Source organism: Equus przewalskii, chromosome 18 (assembly GCF_037783145.1).
Source record: "Equus przewalskii isolate Varuska chromosome 18, EquPr2, whole genome shotgun sequence".
NCBI classification, from domain to species: domain Eukaryota; kingdom Metazoa; phylum Chordata; class Mammalia; order Perissodactyla; family Equidae; genus Equus; species Equus przewalskii.
The window spans coordinates 35,658,650-35,679,098 of record NC_091848.1 but is presented as its reverse complement, the minus strand read 5'-3'; the positions used below and the strand labels follow the sequence as shown (position 1 = coordinate 35,679,098).

The 20,449-nt window shown below is 38.9% G+C and overlaps 1 protein-coding gene across 31 annotated transcripts in view; it reads right to left on the bottom strand.

The window, feature by feature from the left end:
• Positions 1-20,449, bottom strand: part of LRCH3 (leucine rich repeats and calponin homology domain containing 3) — a 111,707-nt gene that overhangs the window by 15,942 nt on the left and 75,316 nt on the right. For 14 of the 31 annotated variants that reach the window (XM_070583607.1, XM_070583610.1, XM_070583617.1 and 11 more), the window contains 6 exons: positions 17,319-17,390; positions 13,443-13,491; positions 12,642-12,749; positions 11,159-11,277; positions 10,389-10,526; positions 3,641-3,718 (listed from right to left, as the gene is read on the bottom strand). In XM_070583607.1, the coding sequence (XP_070439708.1) occupies positions 3,641-3,718; positions 10,389-10,526; positions 11,159-11,277; positions 12,642-12,749; positions 13,443-13,491; positions 17,319-17,390 (564 nt within the window). Of the gene's footprint in view, positions 1-3,640; positions 3,719-10,388; positions 10,527-11,158; positions 11,278-12,641; positions 12,750-12,860; positions 13,170-13,442; positions 13,492-17,318; positions 17,391-20,449 lie in introns of those variants that run through there. The other 17 variants (XM_070583619.1, XM_070583621.1, XM_070583603.1 and 14 more) reach the window with 5 other exon arrangements.

Here is a 20,449-nt window from a genome sequence, read left to right as displayed (position 1 = left end):
ATTCAGTATGATCATCTCAGTCATATTCAAAGAAACACATCCTGTAACATTTTTCACTTTGCTGAATGAAAATAAAATGCTCAAAAACAAAAAACTACAAAGTCCTCTATGTGCTATGCTTGATTTTCCTACTAAATAGCAGAATGAAATTGGCTTGTTGGTGACTAGCACGAACATTTGGGACACAATGAACAGAACTGGGTGCCGGCCTAGGACTGTGTGAGGCCCGAGAATGGCGAGGTCTGTGGGAGGCAACCTCTCCCTTAACTCTCATTTCTTCCCTATTAGCAAAAGAAGACAGGTCAGAAGGCAGGGACAAAACCTGGGGCAGGTTGAGGAGACGGACATTTTCAGAGAAAGCCAGGTAAATCAAGAAGGGTCAAAGAATGAGGAAAGCCTAATAACCAGGGGCAATGTACCAGCTGGAAGTGGGGGCACAGAATGACTGGTTTGCCTCTAAAACTCTGGTCCAGCCTGTCTGAATCAAGTCCAGTTCACTAACATGCAGAGAATGAACCCACAGCTGTGAGGGGCCTTAGAGAACATCCAACACTCCAGTTCCAGAAATTAAAGAAACAAAACATTCTTGGACTTCAAAACAGGAAAATATTCTTTAGTACATAACATATAATGACTCTGGCACATAAGATATTGGACTCAAATAGAAATTTTTATCATTATAGTTTTTTTGAGTGTAACATTTAATAAAAGCATAATAATAAAGAGAATACCCATATGCCCAACCTTATCAGAGGTTTTTAACCTTATTCACCTTATTCTTTAGTGTCACCTTATTCTTTAGTGTTTCATTCATAATTTAACTTGTAAACACTTGAAAAAGTGAGAATACTGAGAAGGGACAGTGTTTGCCTTTATAGATAGTCTCTGGACATAAAACTTAATATTGAAAGATGTCAGATTCTATGTTATACATTTTCAAAAGTGATCATTATCACTCCTGCTTTCGTTTAAAGTCAAGCAGAGCCAGTGGGGTGTTTCGGGAAAGCAGGGAGGACAAGGGAGAAAAGGGGATCAGGCTGCTTCTTTCCTCCTCCGGCAGAGGGACCTGAAAATGTGCGTTTAAACCTATGAGTTCATATTTATTCATTTTCCTTCACTTTGTTTTCGGCAACTGACTAATTTTTTGCAGAAGGAGCAGCCTAAGAGGAAGCGTCTAACAGTGGTGGTGACAGAGACTGGGGTGGAAGGCAGAAGTGGAGGAGGAAGAGGTGGCCTACGTGGAGTGTCCATTTCCTCCTTCTGGTGGGGAGAGGGAGCGGGAGGGAGCACGTGTCAAGAAGCCCGGTCTAACCACCCTGGAAAAATACCTAGGCTTTTAAAATTGTATTTTTTTCTACACTCTGGTAGGAACACGGCAGGCTGGCCCACAATAAGTACTGTTAACTACTGCTTGGCAAATGTTGAATTAAGTGCATGCTTTAAGGCATGCTGTTTTTGTATTTTGCTGACTGACGGCAGGTACATTCTGAAAGAATTTCAGCGTATGGACTTTAAGTCCGAGACAGACGATGGCTCTGCAAAGCCGAGAGTACAGGTACAATGATTGCAGACGCTGGTAAAGAGTACTTTTAACAGCCCGACGGAGGCTGCGTGTGCCAGCCTGTCCTGCTCTGTGGGGCCGTCTCGGCACCCTTCTCTCAGGCACGCAGCGCCTCTTTTAATGGCTCGTTTCTTTCCTCTGGTTCCTGTTCCCCGCACCAACCCACAGCCCACTTTCTTGTCCCTTGTCCTAAGACACTGTGGTGTGGAACTGGGCAGGGGCTGGGCATGCTGGTTAATGTGATGACCAGGTGGGAACATCTCAGGAGGCAGGAGGGAAGCACTGAATGCTAACATGTACATATGAATATTAGAACTTGCTTGTTAATATGGAGAAATGCAGGCTATTTGTTTAGAAATCTGATTAATGCTCTCTTAATAGGTTTAAAAATGGTGTGTTCTAAAAGAGATGATAAGCCTTCAAAAAACAATGATATAAAAATGAAAAATTTACTTTGAATTTGTTCAAAGAAACAAAAAAGGTCCTTGCTAACTAGCACTGAATATAAATTTCAGTTCTTTTATAACTCAGCTTAAAAAAAAATGCACGGGGGCCGGCCCATGGCCGAGTGGTTAGGTTGGCACGCTCCGCTTTGGTGGCCCAGGGTTTTGCCAGTTCGAATCCTGGGTGTGGACATGACACCACTCATCAAGCCATGCTGAGGTGGCGTCACACATGCCACAACTAGAAGGACCCACATCTAAAAATATACAACTATGTACCAGGGGACTTTGGGAGAAAAGGAAAAAAAAGCAAAAGAGAAAAGTGAAAAATAAATAATAGAATCACAATCTACTTATTAAAAGGAGAAAAACAATCAAGGGAATTCACGCTGGCTAATGCAGATGCTCTGTGAGCCAGGCTCTTTCTCTTCTACTTTGCAACGCGGGAAAGAGCTGAAAGAGAAGGTTGCTCATCGGACACGTGAGGCTGTGACCTCTCAACTCAGTTAAGAGAGGAATGGGGGACAGGGTAAAGGGAGCATCATTGTCATGAAAGCTGTTGGGACAAGGGCTTAACTTTGAGAGAAACAGTGGAGTTGTTAAGTCCAGGGGCCAATCCTGGGTTTCTGACAGCTAATTAAGAAGGTGAGAGAAAAGTGTCATGTTTTTCTCCTTAAAGGTTGGATAAAAGTATGATGACAAGAACTGTAATGGTTGTAGTTAATGAAAAAAGTATTAAATGGCACCAAGTTATTTCTTTAAATTTATGTATACATCATATCATTAAATGTAGTATCTATTAAGAGTACCACGGTTAGTTTGTTTAACATAATTGTTTTTTAAAAGGGTAACTGAATAAAAAGTGTATCAAGTTCATGTCTCTTAATCACATCTATAAATAAAGTTTAACTATTTGTACTATTAAAGGGCAATAAAGTCATAACTGAGGAGCTTGGAGGCAATAAATCTCAGTAAGAGGACAAGTACCTAGAAATGGCCTCTTGTGTGCTAAATTCCAAAGCATCAGAGCTCAGTGGAAGAGCTGCGGAAACGTGAAGAGTCTGTCATTTAGTGAACAGCATTGTCCCAGGGTTTGTTAGTTTGGGTGACGTGCTGTTTGTTAGATGTTAACAGGAGAGGAATCCAGTTGAAGCGTACACAGTTAACTCTTCTGCTATTTTTGCAACGTTTCTCTAAGTCTAAAATTATTTCAAAATAAACGTTTTTAGAAAGTATTAAAGCAAGTGTTAAAAAGCTGAAGCCAAATGAAGCACCCTCAGTCTGAGATGCACTTATTTTGAAGCATAGACTGTTGTATATGAAGTTGTGTATCAGTCAAACAGTAAGTGGGGATGTTTATGAAAATATCAGAATAACTATTTTTGATTACTTAGCATGAACTACTTATTGCAACATATTTAAATTTATGTGTATGATTTCTTTGGTTGGTCCTTGGAAATAATTACGGAAAACTGCTCAAAAGTATACTGATTGACTCGAGTAACACAAAATCATGTTAGTAATTATCAACTTAGTGCAGAGCCAGTCCTGGAAGATCTTAGATTCTTGCATTTCTGAAAGATTTTAGGAAAATAATACCCAAATCTATTTACGCAACATAAAAAAATTTTATTACCTGAGGTACACCAATTTTTCTGCAAGCTTCTAGGAAATTCTCCACATTTCGCCTGCATTTTGCCATTGTTAATTTAGGCTGCAAAGGAAGGAAAATATGGTGTTACTAGCAAAGTTTTAAAAAATTTGCGAACTTTAAAAATACTCTTGCCAATTGCTTCATAGACTCAATGCTCTAGACCTGAGGGTCAACAAACTTTTTCTTAAAGAATCAGATAATAAAAATGTTAGGCTTGAGGGCCATACGGTGCTCAATTCTGCTGAGAGCTTAAACGCAACCACAGAAAATACATAAACAAATAAGGGTGCCTGTGTTCCAATAAAACCACTTACAAAATAGGTGCTGGCCTGGGGACTGCAGTCTGCCACCCTCTACTTCAGACATTTGGCTTTGATTTTTGTAAGGCAAGTGCTAAGTAGAGAAATTTCAGAGGGGTAGTTATTTAATCTTTTTCCATTTTAAAACAACAGACACTAAAGAAAATTTGGAGGAATAAAGAAAATTAATTACCCATAGCTCTGTCATTCAAATATAATCACAACTAACACTTTGGCTCATTTCCTTTTAGTCCTTTTTAAAGAAGACAATTTAAAAAAAATCAATAGCCATTGTTCATAATTATGCTACAGATGCATCATGTCTCTATGCAATGGTAATATTTAATTTTTTTAAACATTTGAATTTTAAAAGATTGGATTAAAAAAATCTTTTTTCCAAAGGATGAAAATTTCCCATAGGAAATTTCCCTGATTACTAACTAGTGAGCTTGTTTTTCTGAAAAGATCTCTAATGACTAGAAACATCAAGTTGCATCACATGACCTGAAGTTGTGATAAAGTTTTTTGCCCAGTGGCTTATCATGGGTTATAATGTAAGAAAGAAATAGGAATCCCATTTCCCAGAATGATTAACAAACTCAACTGTTCAAATTCATCAGCTGGTTCCCAACGTTTAAGCATCAGGCATGGAAGCTAAACATTTGCAGGGAATCTGACCTAGAGTTTTTACAAAAGTCAGCAGATGGACGCCTGTACCATCTCTACAAAAAAAAAAAAGGTTTCACTTCAAAGATGGAACGTAATACTCTGTCACAAGAAGAGGGTAAACACGATAAATACAGAACAGTGGTTGAAGGTACTATAATCTTGGCCTGAGAAGGGTAGCAGTGAACAGGACTGGCTTTATCATGAAAGATAAAAAGGCAACAAGTGGGATGGAAGGTGAGTAAAGATTATTTTAAAATTTCAAACTGGAAAACTTTCAAAAAGGTCCAGAAAGAAGACAGCAATTACTTTTCTATGGAGAGCACCATTTCTTGCCTATGTGAAGTTCTATACCTGAGGTAAAAAAAGTTAAAAAAAAAAAAAAGTGAAACATAAATAGGAGAATTGTGATCTACTTAACAGAAGGAGAAAAACCATCCTGGGGTTCACACTGGCTAATTCACACCTGAGCGGGACTCTCTCTTCCACTGTTTACCTGCGAAAGAGCAGGGTGTTCACTGGACAAGTGATGCTGTGGTCTTCTCAACTCCTGGCTAGTTCAGAGAGAGGTAAGGTGAGCTGAGGCACAAGAGAAAAGTCACTGTGGTGAAAGCTACTGGGATAAGGGCTTAACTTTAAGAGAAGTGGGCAAATAAAACACAGGACAACTGCTTTTCACTTAGAAGAAATTTTTCATTGGCTAGAAATTCTTTCTCCACAGACCGGTTTCTCTTTCTGATTGTAGAAATGGAAGTAGAAATAATGGGATATTATGGATAAGACTCTAGCAAAAGAAAGGGATGTGGACATTTAGACCTGTGCAAAAGAAGGATCCCTAAACTTCTGAAACTCTATCATTCAGATGCCAACATCTATGGGAGGGCAGAGTGAAGGAGGTCTGACTGCAGAGTCAGAAAAACAACTGTGTTTCTGTGCAAAACAAACGAACGAAAGATAGAGTTCATGTTGCTAAGTTAAAAACCCGTCCAGGCATCACCACCATCTCAGACAAAAAGAAAAGAAAGCTCAGAATAATGATCATAGGGTCTCAGTCAGCATTATCTCTGTGAAGACTACTAGCACCCTAAGACTTAAAAGGTGTCTACGGGGGGTGGGGTGGAAAAGAAAAGAAAATTCCCTTTGAGATTTCCTCTGCTGAGAGATTTCTGATTGATGAAGGGGAAGGGGAGAGGGGAACCATCATGTCTCTCGCCGGCCATTCCTTCCTTTAGCACGTATCTAAATTCCAGGGATGTAGGTCAGTGTTTCACAACTGAGACAACTCCTTCTTAGAGTCTGACGAAAGCTGTGAATCTACTCTTGAGAAGAACACACATGCACACAATTGTAGAGAGTTCATGGAGCCCTGGAAGCCCTAGGAATGCATGAATCCTGGCTATAAATCCCTGTTCTGTACATGTCCAGTAGAACGGCTAGTCACAGGGCCAGGGTGTAGACTCCCTGTCACTGTGGAGTGCAGAAAGACTCAGGACTTTGCCTTAAGTCAAATCCCATAGGAACCTGCTATCCCCAGAAGCTTTTCCAGAGCTTCAGAGGATATAACGCATGGTGTTGGATAGGCCATGTAGAGTCTGTTCTATTTCTATAATGTACAGCCTGATCTGATTGAAATCTCATGCAGGTTTGCAGGAAGAAAGTAATTTCGACAAGAGCATAATCTATACTGAAAGGAAGGAGAAATAAGCAATTTCACTATTCTGGAATTTGAAATGATTTAGAATTTTTTCAAGTCATCTTCCTTGGTGATATGGTTCATTCAGTGAGTGGTCACATCACAGTATCTGTAATGATTTTTGATGTGATTCAATAGTGCACTTCTAACAACGTGACCTGTACTACTTAACACCTATGCCTACTGACCAGCCAAACAGCAATTTATCATCAATTCTCTCACAGTAACAAAAAAAGATGAATTATAACCTAATGGTTGGAAACACGCATGCCTTAGTGTTTCTTTTAAAATGCCTGGACATAAGACCTCCCTTTTATAATGAGGTCATTTTTTGAATTGGGAGAAAGAAACCATGGTTCATACAATACATCAAAGTGTTTACTAAGTTACACTCAGTGTGATTAGCCAGTTCTCAAAGAATTACAATAAATCACCACGCATTAACGTAGCCCCAAAGAAGCTGCTATGTTTTTTTACTTGCATTTAGCTTTAATTTTACATCCTCATCACAAAAAAAACTCTAAGAAAATAGGTTACAAAGCTCTCTGTATGGTCAGAAGAACAAAATATGGGAAGAAATAGTCTAATATGAAGGAGGGCAATTCATATGAAGGAAAAATAGATGTAAATATTTACACTGAAATCTAGTACTATAATAGAAACCCTCATTAAGGCAATATTGACTTATTAATGATAATCATCACAATTTGAAAGTAAGGTTTTTCTTTGTTTTGCTTTTAATTAAAATACTAGACAAATTTCATCTGGCTGATTCAAAGTCCATTTTTTCACCCCCTAATGTTATAAAATTACATATTTACAAGTTTCTTCTTAACTTTACAGTTTATTAACCAAAACGATCCCTTCTTAAAAAATTGTATTTAATAGTCCTACTTGCTTTTAAATGTCAAGGGTACTATTTCATGAAAGACCTTTTTTATTTTAATTAATTAATTAATTAATTAATTTTGGTGAGGAAGATTGTCCCTGAGCTAACATCTGTGCCAGTCTTCCTCTACTTTATATGTGGGACACCACAGCATGGCTTGATAAGTGGTGTGTAGGTCTGCACTTGGGATCTGAACCTGCAAACCCCGGGCCACCAAAGCGGAGCACGCAAACTGAACCACTGAGCCACTGGGCTGGCCTCGTACTTTATTACTTTTTTTTAAAGAGGAATTAATGTTCTTGAAATAACAGATCACTTGTAATTCATCTCTGCACCTTTTGTCCCTGGCAGAATGCCTGGCAATGGACAGGTACTCAAACATGAGTAAGTTTTGTTGCTGGTTTTGCTAGAAAGTTTTAAATGCTCTAATCTCATGCTATACTCATATTTCTTTGAGTGATGAGAAGGTCCATGTGTTTTATTTCTCTAAGAGTTAAATATTTATGAAACAGTTTTCTTTTCCTATATGTATTTTACACTCTTAAGTGGAAGGAACTGTGTTCTGGTGATTGAGGTAAAGAACCTTAGTCACCTTTACTCTCAAATTCCACTTTCTACATTAGCTCCTTGCTACTTCCTAAGTATTTCCCCTGGAAATGAAGAATGAGATTTGTCCTTTTGTTTTATTATTAAAAAATTTTTTTTTGGTTAAGTCGTTTGACAGAAACTGGGAAGAACGCAAAGTATGAATAAACCCTTCCCCTGCTGGCGGTGCCAAAAAGCACGTCAATTCCTGTTCTCTTAGTCACATCTCTGGACCAAAACCAAGACTTTCAAGTCTTTGGGAGCAGAGTTGACATTGGTAGAGCTACTGCTCCTCTCTGCCTTTTCCACACAGAACTGAATGCCTGTTTTCTAAGGTCCCTAAATAAAAAGTGGCTATTTTTCTTAGAAGCAGATGCATGATTCTATTTCTGGATGTGCTAGAGGGAAAGGGCCATCTCAGCCTCTTGGGACTTCGGCAACAAAGTAGCTTTCATAAATGGAAGAATACAAGGCCCTTGGGAGGGATAAACAATTTCCATCTGGAGAAGTAGCAAGATGAATGTCCGGAAGTGGCATCGATAGGCCTAGATACGACTGCAACCGAGTAAGGAATTTCTATCAGGAAGTGCCTGCTAAATAACAGCAAATGACCAGAAAACGAGATGAAGTTAAACCTTTTGAAAAGGTGAGACACCATTAAGCGTGTTACAAATGCACAGTATCCATTCAGAATCATCAAAAGAGGGTGTCTCAACAATCAAATCTACTGTGGGAACCTTGATTAGATCCTGTGTGTGTGTGTACCGGGGAGGGGAGAGGAGGGAGTGGCTATGAAAGATATTCTTGGAACAACTGGGGAAATTTGAATATAATTTATAGATTCAAGTATTGGTGCCTCACCTAGCGTTCCTTTACCCAGGCTCTGCATCCATCCTCACCTCCTACCCCGACTCCCACAGGCTGCTAATGGTTTATAGCTGTCCCCGTCTCAGTTTCAGCCTGATTCCACAGGGAGCAGTGGAGTATGAATCATGTCACACTCCCACCTTGATGCAGGAGAGCTCAGCTCCCATATCAGTCAGTCATTGGCTACGGCCTATGGAGAAGAGCAAGGTGGCCTAGGACAATTCTCTGAAGTATTTAGGGGGTAAAATGTTATGACATTTACAACTTTCATTTTTTATTTATTTATTTATTTTTTTGAAGAATATTAGCCCTGAGCTAACTGCTGCCAATCCTCCTCTTTTTGCTGAGGAAGATTGGCCCTGAGCTAAATTCGTGCTCATCTTCCTCTACCTTATACGTGGGACGCCTGCCACAGCATGGCTTGACAAGTGGTGCCATGTCTGCACCCAGGATCTGAACTGGCAAATCCTGGGCTACCGAAGCAGAATGAGCGCACTTACCGCTGTGCTACCGGGCCGGCTCCCGATATTTACAACTTCTAAATGGTGCAATTAAAATACACACACACACACACACACACACACACACAAATTACAGGCAGAGCAAAATGCAAAATGAGATAAATGTCCGATCTAGGTGGAAGCTGCTTCTTTCAATTTTTCTGAAGGTTTGAAAATTTTCATAATAAACATTTGAAGGAAAAAACAAAAGAGTGTGTCAATCCAAAGCTTGCTCTTTTTTTTGTGGTTTGCTATCCTGATCGTCCAGATCCAACAAGCAGTCTAAAGAAAACCTGCCAGTCATCCCGAATGCATCTTCTCCCTCATTTGCCACCTGAGGCTGGTCACCAGATCACGTCAACTCCACCCTTGAAATAGATTCACCATTCTAAACTGCAATTATAATCATATGCTTCCCCTGAGATTCTCTCAGTGTTTCCTCAGTGTCTACACTGTGATAAACTTCTAACTCCCTGACATGCTACATGAGGCCTTTGTCTCACTGGCCCCTGGCTTGCCTCTCTAGCTACGTCCCCTGCCATCTGCACCTGCACTTGTGCAGGATCTATTCTGAACAACCTAAGAATTCCTTGAATATGTCATGATCTTCCCAAGAGCTTCCTTATCCTTTGAACCCAGGAATACTCCTCCCTCTCTGTACTGCTGGCAAATTCCTACTCACACTTTAAGAATTAGTTCAAATCTGCCTCCTCTGGGCAGGCCTTCTTTCACCCTCTAGGCAGTTAAGTGGTCCCTTTGTTGTATTCCCACAGCACATCTCTTACACGCCTCTCTCTCTTTTTTTTTTTTTAATGATTTTATTTTTTTCCTTTTTCTCCCCAAAGCCCCCCGGTACATAGCTGTATATTCTTAGTTGTGGGTCCTTCTACTTGTGGCATGTGGGATGCTCCCTCAGCGTGGCTTGATGAGTGGTGCCATGTCCACACCCAGGATTCGAACTGACGAAACACTGAGCTGCCTGCAGCAGAGCGCGGACTTAACCACTTGGCCACAGGGCCGGCCCCTCTTACACACCTCTCTTATAACATTTATCACACTGCTGTAAGTTATTACTTATATGCCTATTTTTTTTCTCTAGTAGAAGTGAGACCCTGGAAGGCAGGGACTGGACTATTCATATTTGTATCCCCAGCATTCTGCACAATGCCTGCCACTGTACTTAATAAATGTCTGATAAATAGCTAAGATTTTTTTAGCATAAGGAACTTACTACAGCTGGTGAGGGAACGTGAATGCTCGGGACAGATCGAGGCCGCACATGATTGGCCAAATGGCAAAGAACAACGCCGTCGGTTAGGGCTGCTCCCAGATCACAAGGTAGAGATACTTTCAACCGGTACTCAATATGCTGAAAGAACAGGAAAATGTGCACTAGATTAATTAAAGAGTGGCTGACACATAGACCATGATGGAGTTACAATGGAATATATTTAATTAGAAATCAAGGATAAAAAGCAAATAAGTACCAAAATCCTTATTTTATCTTTCTATCCTAGGTCAATAACTTAAGGAGATCCAACACATATGTATGGCAGCCAGGCCACAGTGGTAAAAAGTACCACAAAAGAAATTCATTTACAATTTTCTGATTAAAAACCCCAAAACTGATTCTCTTTCAATTCCAAAATAAAATACTACATATAAGTGTGATATGTGTATGTATATGTGTACATACATATAAATTATTATTACTCTTACACAAATTCTTTACAATACATGGCAGAAAAAAATTTTAAATGAGTAGATAGGGCCAGGATTGAGCTTTACAGAATAACCCATCTTATTTTCTTAGTAAACAGTTGAAAAGGATTTCTTTAATAGCAAAATTTCTTTTACATTCATCATACAATGGACAATACAGCACACAATGGGTACTTGTTGATTCTATTAAAAATTATAAGTCAAATGAACAAGCGATTGCAGGACTATGGGCTATAGCGGTAGCTCTGAAAAAGTGTAATTCAAAGGTAATGTACACACTTTTCGCAGTTGATCTATTAATTCCAGCTCTTCTTCTCTCTGTCTCAAATTCTGTCTTATCATGGGATCTGCAGAGTCAGTGGTAGGTGCAGGAGATGAAAGAAGGGGTGAAGCATGACCTAAAAAAATATTAATACGTAAGACAGAAAGGTGATTGCCAGCGCTGGTAAAATACTCAGAGCTTCCTGCCCCAGTTTCCTTGCAGTCTAGCACACTCCACTTCTCAACTGACTCGCTTAAAAAAGTTATTGCGGAAGTTTTCAAATATGCACAATAATAAGCAGAAGAGAATAAAAAACTACCAAATGTCCATTACCCATTTGGCTCAACTACTTTTGTTTGTTTAAGTACATCCATTTAAAAATGTTTTTATTGAAAAATAACAAACATACAGAAAATTACACAAATCATAAGCAAACAGCTCAAAAATTATCATCACAAAGTGGACACAACCAGTTCAAGAAATGAACATTACTAACATCCAGAAGCTCCTCTCACGCTCTTGCCATCAGTACCCAAACATTGCTTCTAACACCACAGGTTCTAACTATGTACTTCCTGACCTCTAATACCACAGACCAGTTCTGTCTATTTCAGAACTTTCTACAAATGAAACCATATATGTATGTATGTTTTTGTGTCTAGCTTCTTTTCATCAACATTACGTTTCTAAGATTTATCCATGTTGTTGTGTATATTAATTTGTTCATTTTCATTGCGTATATGGTATCCCATTGTACAAATATACCACAATTATTTATCCGTTCTTTCATTGATGGACATTCAGTTTGGAGCTATTATGAATAATGTTGCTATGGAGATTTTTGTACACTATCTCTTGGTATACATGTGTACGTATTTCAGAAAGCAGCACTGCTACTCATGGGACATACAAATGGTCAACACTAGTAGCTAATATAAACAGTCTCCATTCGAATCTACAATCCCGCCAGCAGTGTGGCTCTGATTTGATTTTAAATCTCACTAAGAACGCATCTATCAGTTATACTAAAAGTCATTATTTTGGTCTTGAAGTGTTTGTTTTTACCTCCAGTTAACTTCTTTGGGGACCAGGTAGAAATTTGTCATATTAAGTAAAAAACCTGAGACTAAGTAGATTTTTTAAAAATTACTGATTCATTTTTTTGTTAGAACACAGAAAACAGCTTTTAGCAACAGAAAAATCTGAAAAAGAGCTCATTATAGAGAAGAGGAACATTCTCTAAAGCCCAGAAAAAGTATTTTCTTTGTTCAAACACTAGAACCTGCTTTTAGGTGGTACTAAGAAACTTTCTAATTCAAATACGTTCAAACAAGATTCTCCTGCTTTAACGTCAGTGAGATCACAGAGAATGCAGAGTTTAAAGCGTTTGCTAAGATGACATCTCAGGGCAGAAGTTTAAGAGCATGTAACACTTAACGTCATTATTAAAAGTCGTCGTTCCCCCCCCCCCCCGCCCCCATTTTAGTCCCTACCACCGACCTTTATTCGGTTCTGCCCTGCCGCCTGCTCGGAAGAGGAAGCTTTCCGGGCGCTGGGGCTGGTGTCTCTGGATAGCAGCAGGGAGAGAATATGCAGGGGGATGATGGACTAAATCAGCACGAGAAAGCAAAATAAGATTAAAGGAGGTGGAAAAAAACTGAATACAAAAAAAGTTCAGTAAGTGGCAAACAAAGAAAAAAATCAAATTAAACATGGCAATGATATATAATGATAATTTTGTTTATTAATACAAAATCCGGTACAGAAAAGTAACCCTGAAAGCAGGACAGCTGCTTGTATGTATTTTTAATTGTCAAGTTATTTTTGTTATATCAATAAAGACAGAATGAGGGGCCAGCCCAGTGGCGCAGTGGTTAAGTGTGCGTGCTCCACGTCGGCAGCCCAGGGTTCACAGGTTTGGATCCTGGGCGCAGACCTATGCACTGCTTATCAAGTCATGCTGTGGCAGGCATCCCACATATAAGACAGAGGAATTTGGGCACAGACGTTAGCTCAGGGCCAATCTTCCTCAAAAAAAAAAAAAAAAGACAATGTTAATAAATAGAATACAGTCTCTGGCAAACCTATAGCCCTGCTAGCTCATGCTCATTTTTTATATCAAATGGTTGAGTAGCTGAACAACCAGCTGAATTAAAAGATGGAAAACATACAGAAAGTTCCCAATTTTGCATCTGATTTCTCACCTCAGAAAACGGAGCCACAGCTATCTAAAAAGAGATTTATTAGGAAAATCCTGGTAAAGAATTATAATCTTGATGTGTGTATCTTTGCGTCTATTACCTGTTTCTGTTGTAGATGAGCTTGACACAGCATTAGATCTGTCATCATTCTGTGAAGAAGTAAAGATATATCAGTAATTATTATTTGAGAAGAGGTATTTTCCACATTTATGGTAACTTTGGGATTATAAAAGAAAACAAGCATGCAACTCTCCTTCAAAATTAAGTTTTAAAATGAGAATTTGGTGTAATAAAATAATTTTATATATTTTTTAAGACCAAACTTTTTATTTAGTTCTGCAGAATACAAGGTTTATGTAATACAGTCTCTAAAGACAGTCCTACTATATAATAGGCCTTTCCTATGACTACTTAAAATGATCACTCTAAGGCAGAAAATTTATTGAGAAATACATAGACAAGAATAAAATTTTATTTTATGACAGTATTTTTCTGGTATAGTTTCTAAAGTATTTTCCCTCCTCTGGAGAATAAAATTTACTGTGTTAAGAAGTGATAAAGGGAAATAAGATATTTAAAGATGATTGATAGCTGTATTTCCAGACTAGTATTTAAGTCCAAAATGTTTTTAATCCATTGACCGAAGGAACTGTAAAACGGAGGAAGAGCTAGCTCAACTGGTATAAAATTTACCTAAAAAAGGAAAATGTGGTTAAGCTAATTTAAAAAGAAGTGCTGGCTGGTTGCATTAAAGATGATGAAGACTTGGCAGGGGAGCAGAAGCAAGAAAAGCTGGAGCAACAGCGAATTTCCAGGGCCTGACACCTAGTTACACGCAATAGTTTAAATATATTACAACCGTAGGAGATGATAACTAAGACACATTTCTGAACTAAGAGAATGACTTTAAAACACACACACACCTACACACACCTACACACAGACATATATCTGCTTCCACACTTTTTTCTCCCTTTTGGTTTCAATAGTTTCAGAAATCTTTTATTTCTAGTTGGAGTTGAGTCAGATAAAATTAATGATGACAGGGAATTTTAACTGCTAAAATAAATGAATAAGCAGAAGCCATGCTGTTGAGAAAATTCTTGGACTGATTTGGAAGACAATTTTGTGGTAACGATTCCTTGGTTTGATACTCTGAGGCAGAGAATTAAGACTTACAAATAAGCTGCACTCTCGAGTGAAGCAATGTATTACATCTCCATTAGTGAAAAAGACAACATGTTCATCAAGTTTATAGATGCCAATAAACTAAGTTTAGGATGTTAAGAAATGAAAATTTAACAAATTTAATTCAAAATAAGAGCAACAGGAACTAGCAAAAGGAATAAACTGCTAAATGAGGCAGAAGCTGGGCATCATTATAAGGAAACAAAAGACTATCCCTATTTTCAAGGAATATGAGAATATCAGGAAGGAGAATGCTAATTAGCTAGACAAAGACCTGTTCAAGGACCAACGGTACAAACAGAAAAACGTAAAAAGTAGAAATTATTCCAGATAAAGGGGAAAGATATTTTTTTAAAACTTAAAAAACTTCATTGGAGTTAGACTAGAAATTTAAGCAGCAGATATAAGGGAAAGATTTTTTTTTTAAAACTTAAAAAACTTCATTGGGGGCTGGCTCTGCGGCAGAGTGGTTAAGTTCACGCACTCCGCTGCGGCGGCCCAGGGTTCAGATCCTGGGCGCAGACATGGCACCACTTGTCAGGCCACAATGAGGCGGCATCCTACATCCCACAACTAGAAGGACGTGCAACTAAGATATACAACTGTGTACGGTGGGGGGGGGTGGGGAGATAAAGCAGGAAAAAAAAAAAAAAAGACTGGCAACAGTTGTTAGCCCAGGTGCCAATCTTTGGGGAAAAAAAAAAAAAAGGAAGATTGGCAACAGTTGTTAGCCCAGGTGCCAATCTTTAAAAAAAAAAACTTCATTGGAGTCAGACTAGAAATTTAAGCACATTAAGGAATAAAACAAAGTTAATAGGCAACTGTATTAGATCAGATGGAAGACACGAAATGACTTACAGTGAATGGCAGCAACCCTTCAGGAACACAAGATAATAAACAGTTGGGTGTAACGAAGAACAAAGCCAGAATCGAGGGGACTTGTAAAATGATGACCTTTAAAATGTGCTTTTATTGAAACCATAAATCTAGTGACTTGCATGCCAGGATGCTAAAATAAGTTCAAATCGCTCTGAGGACACTGACTATATCCGAGAACTCTTGGAGAACTGGAGAGCAAAATCCGGAAACTGACATGAACTCAACTTTATGCCTGGTTAAGCAGGAAAAGAAATAAAATCATGCATAAATACAGTGTATACCTGCTGTAAAGTAACTAGGATACCAAAAAATACAGAACAAATCTTTTTAAACTAACCACTTGACACTGCAGCAGGTCTGCCAGACAGAAAGGCAGCTCACTGCACTTTCAGCATATTCAGCTTGGCCTTTCTCAACTACGATTCTGGGAGAGAATAAGCCCCACTGCCCTCAGGCATCTATGGAGTGTAATGAATTAACTGCTCTTAGAATGGGAGCAGTTACATACCTTCCTTGAGAGAATTTTGAAAACAGTCCCTCAAATCATTTTCTATGTTGTTGTTCAAGTAAGGAAACTTGCTGAGAAAGGCTGGCAAAGGGTTAATATAGAAGAGAATTACGTTTTTTCAGGAGCCACCTAGGTATGTGAAGCATCTTCAATAAAGACCAGAGACAAGGTTAATGAGGTTTACAGATATTATAAAGTTGGGGTCAGCATTTAGAAGGACATGATGCAAGAATATGAAAGTATTCTAGTAAATTACAGAAGTAAAAATGTTCCAAAAGCAAAATTAAGTATTTAGGAAAACAAAGGATACAGGGTATGGAAATTAATTATCATTTAGGAGTATAACTAAAACATGTGACAATTATAGTGGATACTGAGCAAAATGAATACCAAAACAGAAAAAGCCAGCCTAATGCTCAGAATAAGACAGATGAGAAACCTTGTTCGTGCTCAGCGCCAGATGGCCCTAACGAGGGCTCTATTTCTAGCTGGGGACTGTGGAGCCAAACGGAAAGGCAGAGAACTGGCGAAAGTGCATAAGGATGCACAAGCTGGGAAAGGCAGGTAAAAGAACCAGAGTGTATTTAGGGAGAAGACAAGGGTGGCATCATAATAGTTTTCAAATATAAAGATTCTTACATAAAGACTGCTAACTAACTAGAAAATCGCCACTCTAGAAAGAACAGAAGAAATAAATGTAAACCACAGGAGGACACATATAAATCAGACAAGGTGAACATCTTCTTGACAGTCAGGATTATTAATCATTTCTTATGTATCATATGATAACAAATATGGAATTACCACCCCTAGAGGCCTTCAAAAAATAAACTAGCACAGGTTCTTTATTTAGGCTCGCAGGCCATATGATCTCCATCACAACCAGTATTCCAACTCTGCTGTTAAGCGTAAAAGCAGCTACAGACGATACATAAGCAAATGGGAGTGGCTGTGTGCCAATAAAACTATTTACAAAAACAGGTGTCCTGGGGGCCATAGCTTGCTGACCTCTTCTGTAAGAGGGTTTTGGCAGTGACAATTTTGGCGACTAGGACTCAAATAATTTTGCATGCACATTAGACAATGGAGTTAATTTGATATTAAATATTAGCCCAAGTAAAATAATTAATCATGACAAAAAAAAAATCTTAGATGGGAAAATTAGGACGACATTTCAAATAGAATCTCAATTTTAAAAATTAACTCTATGTTTCTGGTGTAATAGAACTTTCAAAAAATTTCAAGTGAAATTAATGTTAAACTCAAATAGTTTTACAAGCTCAGGTATATTTCGTGTAATCCTACATTTCAGATTGCTGTCAGACCAACCCACTGGAAAATGTAACCCCTCCCCTGCCCACGCCCTCCCCAAAGCTCCTGGTGAGTTACAACAAGGGATACCTTAAGAGGCGTGAAGGCAAAAGGATGAGGCAGGGCAGCAGCACAGCCCACTTGACTCAACCCTGACAGCGACTACATTTCAAGAGAAAGAGAAGAAACAGAAGGCAGCATTTATGTTAGCAAAATGTCAGGCAGGCGGCAGGCAGGCAGATCTGGTCAGTGAAAACAGAAAAGGAAAGGTCACTGACAAACCTTCAAATGGTTTACTAAGATATTGATAGGGCAGAAAGAGAATACTTAGGGGGAAAAAGCCATAATTTATGAAACAGTTTTCCCATCTGTATAACTCAAACTATTTCAATACCTCATAGCACATTATTCAAGAAATGAAAGACAAGATTTATTAAAAGTTATTTTATATAGAAATAAAACTGAGAACATCAAAATTTTTTAGCAAAACAGCCTTAGAAACTAATGAGTCCTGTGCTGTTCCTAAGACAGGGGAAACAAATCCAGTCACAGAGCTCATTGTAACTGAGCAGAACTGGCATGAATAAGGACAATAGTTTTTTAACGTTAACCCAAAATTAGATTTATTATAATTCCAGTTAATGGCTCTGATGTGAGAAGACAGGACATGAGGATTCTGCACCACACCTTACGGAAGAACGAGCATTTCACTTCCGCCTCTGTGAAAGTTCAAGTGACCTATAGGAGGGTAAATGGAATTTTCCTTTTCTTTGAATCCTTTATCCTTTCACCAACCTACATACAACTACTTAGATATATTAGAGATATAATTAGAGATAGTAAGTGTTAGAATCTATTGTATGATTACAGATAAAAGCTGCTCAAAATATGACAATGTTTTCATTGGATGGGGAGTGAAAATCAGAGAAGACAGGACGTTGACAAAGGGCATTGGATAAGACTGTACCTATTAAAACAACAAAATGCCAAAGGCTTAAAGATATTCAAGCCTTTATAAGTTAAATCATTAAAAAAAATTTAAACTAGGACCACAGACATCTGAATCATGGGAAAAATGAACAAGAACACATGTGGGTGCTTAGAAACAGGTGTGTAGATGGTCAGTAAATAAATACAAGTGGGGCTGGCCCGGAGGCATAGTGGTTAAGTTCGCACACTCTGCTTTGGTGGCCCAGGGTTTGCCGGGTCAGATCCTGGGCGCAAGACCTGCACACCGCTTATCAAGCCACACAGTGGCGGCATCCCACATTGAAGCACTTACAACTAGGATGTACAACTATTTACTAGGGCTTTGGGGAGGGAAAAAAAAGGCAGACTGGCAACAGATGTTAGCTCAGGGTCAATCTTCCTCACCAAAAAAAAGCATATTAAAAAATATACAACAGTTGTATTTTTTTTTATGAGGGAGATTGACGCTGAGCTAACATCTGTTGCTAATCGTCCTATTTTTGCTTGAGGAACATTGTTGCTGAGCTAACATCTGTGCCAATCTTCCTCTATTTTGTATGTGGGACACTGCCACAGCATGGCTTGATGAGTGGTGTGTAGGTCCATGCCCAGGATCTGAACCTGCGAACCCTGGACCACCAAAGCAGAATGCACAAACCCAACCACTATGCCACCAGACCAGCCCCTACAACTGTATTTTTAATGAGTGTTGATAGATAGCAAGGCCTTTTGTTTGTTTGTTTGCAAAAAGAAGCATGTAACATACACTGCAACATAATCTATCTTAAGGCAGAAAAAAGTGAAAAAGGAAATGTATCAAAGAATGAGACTGTGACAACAGCTATACACTGTCTGCTTCACCTATTTAGACTTCCTGGGCCTCCTTATAACCAAATGCACTGGAATTACTGTCAGTTTCAAATATAAAAAGGCTAAAAGCCACTATGTAGGCAAAGAAGGAAAAAAAAGAGAGGAGGGAAGGGGAAGTGAAATGAGCCTGGATACTCTCGGGCGCCTAGAGATGGGATACGCATGCAGCCTGGACGGAGATGAAAGCACCCTGGACTGAAGGTGGCCCTAAGAGAACGTTAGTGCAACTGATATTAAATGATACTAACCCTTATTTCAAATCCTGTATTTCAAGGTCTTTAAATCAAATTCAACATTTACCTTGCTATATCATCAGACTGTCTCATCATGAAACAACTTAGTGAGGAATTATTAGATGCACAGCATTTACATATTCATTCGGGAAATATCTATTGAGCACCTAATATATCTTATGAACTAGGACAGGGACCGAGTATACCTAGGTGAGTACAACAGAGAATATCCCTGTGTGCCCATGAAACTTACAGCCTAGTAGTCTAATGGGGAGAGACATAAAACAAAACACACCTATGTATGTAAACGTACTATGAAGAAAAAAAATAACTGGAGACATAAATTTGATTTGGGCATGGAGTATGCAGAAAAGCCATTTTAAAGATGTGTCATTTAAGCTGATACCTGACAGATGAGTAGGAATTAACCAAGGGGTATATGCAGGGAGGGAAAGGCATTCCATGCAGACAGAACAGCATTTGCAAAGGTCCTGAGGTAGGAAAGGGCTTGCCATGTTTGAAGAGCTGAAAAAATGCTGGTATAGCATGAGGCCAGAGACAAGAGACAGACAGTAGCAGAGTGCACAGGAGCTGGTAGGCTGTGTTAAGAAGTGTGGACTTATTCTACTGTATGAAGCCACTAAAGAGTCGTTTTGAGAAGATCAGAAGCCTGACTTAAAATCTGATTCTTTTTGCACAGTGTTGGACACTATTTGGCATAAAAAAATATGTGAGACGCGGTTCCTGCTTTTAAATGCCATCTAATTTAGGTCAGACAAGAATACTGATAACTAAAATACAAGGGTATGTGTTTTGAAAATGCCTGAAAGCCATTTCAAATTTCATGCTAAGGGGATTTTGTTGTTGTTTTTCCAAACTCCACGTTTTCCTTGACAAAAAAGTCTGGGCACTCAAGGGGCTGGCCTGGTGGTGTAGTGGTTAAGTTCACAAGCTCCACATCAGCGGCCCCGGGTTCACAGGTTCAGATCCCAGGGATGGACCTAAACACCGCTCATCAAGCCATGCTATGGCAGCGTCCCACATATAGAGGAAGATTGGCACAAATGTTAGCTCAGGGACAATCTTCCTCAAGTAAAAAGAGGAGGATTGGCAACAGATGTTAGCTCAGGGCTAATCTTTCTCAGCAAA